The sequence below is a fragment of the Mytilus galloprovincialis genome, chromosome 2 (genome assembly GCF_965363235.1).
Source record: "Mytilus galloprovincialis chromosome 2, xbMytGall1.hap1.1, whole genome shotgun sequence".
Lineage (NCBI taxonomy): Eukaryota > Metazoa > Mollusca > Bivalvia > Mytilida > Mytilidae > Mytilus > Mytilus galloprovincialis.
Genome location: NC_134839.1, coordinates 72401081 through 72407661, shown reverse-complemented (window position 1 = coordinate 72407661; position 6581 = coordinate 72401081). Strand labels below are relative to the sequence as shown.

At 32.8% G+C, this 6581-nt stretch overlaps 1 protein-coding gene across 1 annotated transcript; it reads left to right on the top strand.

Moving 5' to 3' along the window:
• LOC143064322 (carbohydrate sulfotransferase 1-like) lies at window positions 1–3722 on the top strand. The gene is made up of 3 exons (XM_076237077.1): window positions 1–224; window positions 1186–1384; window positions 2837–3722. Exons 1-3 carry the CDS (start codon window positions 176–178, stop codon window positions 3579–3581), a joined length of 993 nt encoding a protein of 330 aa, XP_076093192.1. The 5' UTR covers window positions 1–175; the 3' UTR covers window positions 3582–3722.
• The last annotated feature ends 2859 nt before the right edge of the window (window positions 3723–6581 follow it).

Sequence of the window (6581 nt, the reverse complement as noted above, 5' to 3'; positions counted from 1 at the left end):
CATTTACATTAAAATGTGGATTACTGATCTTAACGGGAGTTTAAAGCATTGTCATCCTCTACCAATATTAAGGTTGGTACCATATTGTTGACAGCCACTAAATATAAAACCACCGACCAGTGTTACATTAACATTACTATAGTATGAAATTCGGAATCAAACTTGGACGTCCAGCATGATTATTTTAAATTTGCTATTTGGATACACACTCATCTTTTCAATAAGTATGTATATTTCTATTGGTTGTAAGTGTTTATTTTGAATACTTCTAAATGCAAATCCACATACCGGCAAAACTGTTCAGTTATACAGTCTGGAATTAAAATTACGACGTTAATCTGTATGTTTGATGGCGGGCATGCAGGATTTAAGTTTATTGTATAAAAAAATTTCATCAACTATAAAAATAAGAAGAAGTGGTACAATTGCCAATGATGTAACTCTCCACCATAGATCAAATGACATAGAAGTTAACGACTATAGGTCACCGTACGACCTTCAAGTTTGTTCGGTGCTCTAAATTCAAATAATTTCACAGATTTTAGTTTTTCCGTTCTATTAGCAAACGAAACTGAACTTACTGATTTATACGTTACAGTCTGTGCAAGCGTTCCTTGTTTTGTAAGGACTAATATATAAATTGAAAAAGACGATTATTTAAAACTAAGGATTTCTAACCAAGATATTCGCCGGTAAAACAAACAAATAAACTCATGCAAAATGATTTTGATATATAATTGTTCAGAATGAATTGAATGTAGTTTTCGGCGATTTTTTTTAAAATTGAAAAAAATGGAGGCCATCAATTACTGCGTTTCAGATTTTAAACGCATTTAATGTCAATTCACATACACGAAAATATTAGATAGGGTTTAATAATTGTGGAGTTATATCTTATTTTTGAATTATTGATAACCAGGTTCCTTTTGATAAACAAAACTAGCTAAGAGTCCCTCTTGACTGTTTTATAAAGAAACATGTTTATCATTCATTTGAACTATATACTTCGTCTGAAATTTAGCCCAAGAATGTAAGAAAGATATGAATATAGATTTTTAGAGGTATATCATAATATCTCAAATCGGGTTATTTTTGTTTTCTTTTAGTTTTTGTTCGTATTTTCCACAAGCATAATTGTATGCTTATATGACAAGAAAGATTTATATATTATTTCTTTTCCCCCAGCTTGTATACACGCCAAACCGCCTGAGTTAAAGTTACCTTCGAAGAAATCTGTGACGCAGGTATTACTCATAGGGCAGATGAGAAGTGGTTCGTCGTTTACTGGAGAACTTTTCAACCAACATCCCGAGGCCTTTTACATGTTCGAACCTCTACGAAGTCTTCTACAAGCAAATATAACAGATAAACAATCTCTTATGAGGTAACAATATTAATGGTATTGTAAATTCCTAAGATGGTAATATAAATCAACTTAAACGGAAAAGGAGGAACAACACAAGAAATAATTGCCTAGACCAATATTTGTCCAGTTTTGTAAATGTAAATCTTTAGATGGCGACTTTCCATTGAATATGCGATTCGTCACAATTTGAAATAGGTTGATAAAGTTTTTTTTATAGGACTCTACAGTATGAGTCTTTTGTCTAAACCTACTTCACGATTTTAATTGAAAATATATCTACTGGTTCTTGATACCTTCAATTATACCATCGGTTCTTTGAATGTATAGACAATGTTATAACAAGTTAATAATATCCTCATCAGTCTCAATATTATTTGGAATCAAATGATAGTGAATTTGTCCATTGATAAGGTTTCTTATGAAATATTTAGGATAAAGCATAAACTTGGACCAATACTCGTTACTCAGGCCACTTTCCCAAAGGTCAAGTTTAGAAGAAAAAAACCGCATGTAGAACCCTGCACAATGCAGTTTTAAATTTGACTATCATTTGAAAATACAATATTACCGCCGCTATAGAACACAGTTTAATATAGAACCCTATATGAAAGACAAAGAAATAGCTTAAAACCATCAGGTGGGAACAACCAATACACAAACTGGGTGATGATAAACATGTTAATCATTTTAAATTTTGAACACATTAAGTCAAATTTGACAATAACTATCCACAATGATCTGTGTTCATAGTATAAAAAACAAAATCTTTGTTTGAAACCTCTTTGCTATGGCTATCATTTTTTAAGGAATATATATCATGGTTGTTCATTCAGTTGGGTTGCCAGTATCTTAAACATAAAAAAAGAATACGTGGTATGATAGCCAATGAGACAACTCTTCACAAGAGCTCAAATGACACATAAATTAACAACTATAGGTTACCGTACGGCCTTCCACAATGAGCAAAGTCCATGCCACATAGTCAGCTATAAAAGGCCCCGATAAGGCAATTGTAAAACGATCCAAACGAGAAAACTAACGGCCTTATTGATGTACGTAACACAAATGAACGAAAAACAAATTTGTAACCAATTAACAAACGACAACCACTGAAATACAGGCTCCTGACATAGGACAGGCATATATATACATACTAAGAGTTCAAACGTGACCGAACCGTTGCATTACTCATATACTCCATATGAATTAGGTAAATGATTGTTTTTCTGGTTCGTTGCAATCAGAAAAAAAACAGAAATATAGATATAGAATAATGCACCGAGTTTGCTCATGAACTATTTTTTTCTTCGTAATTTTGGTTTTGTTTTGACATAAAAAAAGGTTTTCATTTGCTATCATTAAAAAGAAGAAAATAATTAAAGAATTCCAAATTCACATTTCCCTTAATAATTAGTTTGTTCAAACTAATATATTCTTTACCGCATGATAAGTTCGCTTTCTATTTTGTAGATCAGTGAAAGGATATCCCTTTGTAGAAGGCGTGTCAAACATAATGAAGGGCATCCTAGAATGTGATTTTTCACAAATTTCTTCAAACATACTCAAGAACGATTTTATGCTTCGCTCTAGACAGACTGCCGAGTTTTATACATGTTTCAGAAAAAATGAAACATCTACAAAAAATTTCCAAAAATGTTTGAAATTACTGACAAACAAATGTGAACAATCTTCACTTCGAGTTGTTAAAACAATAAGAATGACAACTGAGTTGGCTGTAACATTACTGTCAACTTTACCCAATTTGAAAATAGTATATCTGGTCAGAGACCCGAGGGCAATAATCCAATCTAGAATGATGCTTAATCTCGTTGTTGAACACAATATACAGACGGAATCTACCGAACTCTGTAACAGAATGGATAAAGACATGTATTTCATTGAAAAATCAACGATGAAAAACAGGATACAAATTGTGCGATATGAAAAATTTGCAAGACATATAGTATCTGAGGCAAAGGAATTATTCAAATTTGTTGATAGTGACTTTCATAATGATATTGTAAAATGGATCGAACACAACTCTGTTAAATCTACAAATTTTAACCCATATTCTACGTCGCAAAACTCTACGGAATCCGTAGGTCGATGGCTAACGCAAATTAAACGTGAAACTGCCAAAAAGGTTGACGAATCTTGCGTAAACTTATACAAAGTCTTTGGCTATACAGAATTTGATGATTTGATAGAGAAGTAAAATTGATATATGACATATATAATTTGATTTATTTTTTTAACAGATCTATTTTAATAATTGGTCTCATCGCTCTTATATAAACTTGATACCAGTATAATAATGTGCCTGTTTTCTTAAAATAATAAAACAAATCTGTAGATATTTTTTCTTTCCCTATTGTTAATTTTCCTTCTTTGGGAGGTGTTAATTTGTTTTAATGTCTTGTATATTGTTGTTACAAATGAGCAAACATGTGATTTTAAAATTACAATGACATATTAAGAACAAATTGTTATTTAATGGTTTACATCGCAGGTTTGAATAACGGTGCATTCCGGACCTTGCTGCGTATCGAAGCGAAGTTGGTAGACAGAACGACCAAATATTTCCTTCAAATTCAAAGTTTATAAAAACAAAGTTTATGGACTCCTTACAGCATTGCAGAATATATCATAAGCACCCATTGTGAATTTATACAACCACAAAATCATTAAACGATCACATTTAGTTTCCAAGTCAACATACAATGCTTATTTAAAGTTTAACCAAGTGTGTGTTACACATAGTCTTTGTTTCGCGATATTTACAAGTAATTTATACACAATGACTATTTACAATTGTCACATCTAACGAGAACCTGTTGTTATAAAAGAATGTTATTAACCAAGGCCGTAACTAGACATATTATTTTAGTGAGGCAAAATAATTGAGCCGAGCGAAGCGAGGCGAACATTTTTTTGGGGGGTATGGAATGAATGGATGCAAAATCCTGCATTCTAGAGAGTTTGACAATGTTTAAGATTTGGACACTTTTTATATAAATTTTTCATATCTGATGACATTGACTAGCACCAAATTTTTAACAAAAAAATTTATTTAAATTTATATGTCAGATAAAATCCTTGGTCAAATTTATATGTCAGATCAAGGATTTGGTCAGATAAACATCCAATTATCAATTTGAGTCTGTCGCCAGAACAGTCTAACAAACATCGATCCAGTAGAGTTTATCAATTTTTCTATGGCCGGTTTCGTCAAATCGTTTCAGAATATTTGGTCTGCTGACATCCTTATCTTGGTGAAAATGGAGCATGGCAAGACCGCACAATCACTCGCCACTCATGCATGCCCTTTCCCAAGTTTTCAGTCGTTTCAGCATGTCCAGGGCATTGTGTGTTTTAGCTGTAGTAGTACACTATCATCAACACAATGATCGACGTCTTCTTAGGCGATTCCTTCTCCATCAACAATTCGGTAGCAGCATCGGTAGTAACAGTTTTGTTTGCAAAGGGGAATTAAGCTTTCCTGTAAGCACCATCATACAGTCGCTGTTTCAAAATATTAAATTCGCTTTTATGCTGACAAAATGTAAACAAACTAGGGATAGAATGAGATAAGATACATGTATAAAAATCTATCTAGAGTTAGTTGACTAGTATGATATTTGGACTGGAGTTTTCGCCGTTTACCTGTAGGTCAGTGATTTCAAATTATTTCTCGAAATAGTCCGAGGCAAGATATTTCAGTTCAAGAATCGATAAATTTAGGGGTCGGGGTTTGGGGTGTCTGATCCCGAAATTTCGAATATAAAGGCAAGAAATTCCGTAGTCCCGAATTAGACAAAAAAAAACAAACCGTTTTAATGGTCAATAATGTCATATTTGAATATGCGATGTTAATTTTAAGGTTCAAAACTTTTCCATGCATGTTTCATATTATTTATATACTGTTTATCTGTAAAGAGAACAAGTAAAGTTGATGAAACGAGAGAATATGCTCCCTAGCTATTCCCAGAACTTGATTTGTCAGTCAATTTATAGTTTTTGCATTAGTTACAATGAAGTTATATGCAGTACTCAGACTCTTTAAGTTAACCCCAGTTGTAACCACAAATAACATTTGTTTACTAGAATTATTCGTCTAAAGTTACCTTCAGTATCGCCTTTCCTTTTTCTGCAAGAACCTGTTTCTAACCAGAGATCATGATGATTATTGTTATTAGGTTAATGTAATTGAGAAACATCAACCGTTGAGATGCTGAGTTAGGCTAGCCCAGGAACAATAGGAAAAATAAATTTAAAAGGAATGATGACAAAGAAATTAAGGTTGAGACAGAACAAATTACTATTATATTTTATATTTAATTACCATAAAAAAAAATCAGTGTCAACATTTTAGTGAGGCAATTGCCTCACTTGCCTCAATGGTAGTTACGGCCTTGATTTACAGATGTTTACAAACTAAACTTCGATTTTTGCTATGGGTCGTTGTCTTTATAGGTTATTTTTGTTTAGAACCGGTCATATATACTGCGATATCACTGTACAAAGCTATTCAAAATGGTAGAAATGTGTATTTCATTACTGCAGAAAGCTCATTTCAGCTAAGTACTAAAACTTTCAGGGGAAATACGCAAAAATACGTCGCAATCATTGATTGGCTGCTCCATAATTTCAAATCAATGTCAAACAGTAATAGTCTATTGGAATTGTGTTAAAACATATCTTCAAATCATTTTTGTTTGTTATTTTCAAAACGTGATCAAATCTGATCAAACATGTCTACTGTTACACCTCTGTTCCAGTTTAGAAGGCTGTACGTTGCCAATTCTTGCTTACATTCACTTCAATTGCACTTTCAGTCTTTCGTGGATAGTTGTCTCCTTGTTAATCATACCACTTCGCATTATTCTTATATATGGTTAATTATAGTTTTCCCTAAACTGCATACAAATTTCTTGGGAGTTAAAAGTTCACCAAGCGTATACCTTTGCCTTTCGACGTACTTCAAACTTATTTAACGCGCGTCTAATAATTCTTTAAAGCGTGCTTCTTGCGTGCACCTAACGTATACGGACTTACCAATTTTCTCTGTGCGTCTGATGAACGTCGGCATATACGTGTGACGCCGGTATAACATCCTTTATTCTACAGTAGTAATCATGACATGCGTATGATTGACAATGAAAATGAACAATCTTGATTCTCACCTTGGATAAAAGCAACAACAAAAAAACATAGG

What these genes read in the sequence shown, in the direction of transcription:
- LOC143064322 (XM_076237077.1), top strand. Translation starts at nt 176, where the DNA reads ATGATTATTTTAAATTTGCTATTTGGATACACACTCATCTTTTCAATA. An exon ending in CACACTCATCTTTTCAATAA is followed by an intron (nt 225 to 1,185) that starts GTATGTATATTT and finishes CTTTTCCCCCAG; the next exon opens with CTTGTATACACGCCAAACCG. An exon ending in GATAAACAATCTCTTATGAG is followed by an intron (nt 1,385 to 2,836) that starts GTAACAATATTA and finishes TCTATTTTGTAG; the next exon opens with ATCAGTGAAAGGATATCCCT.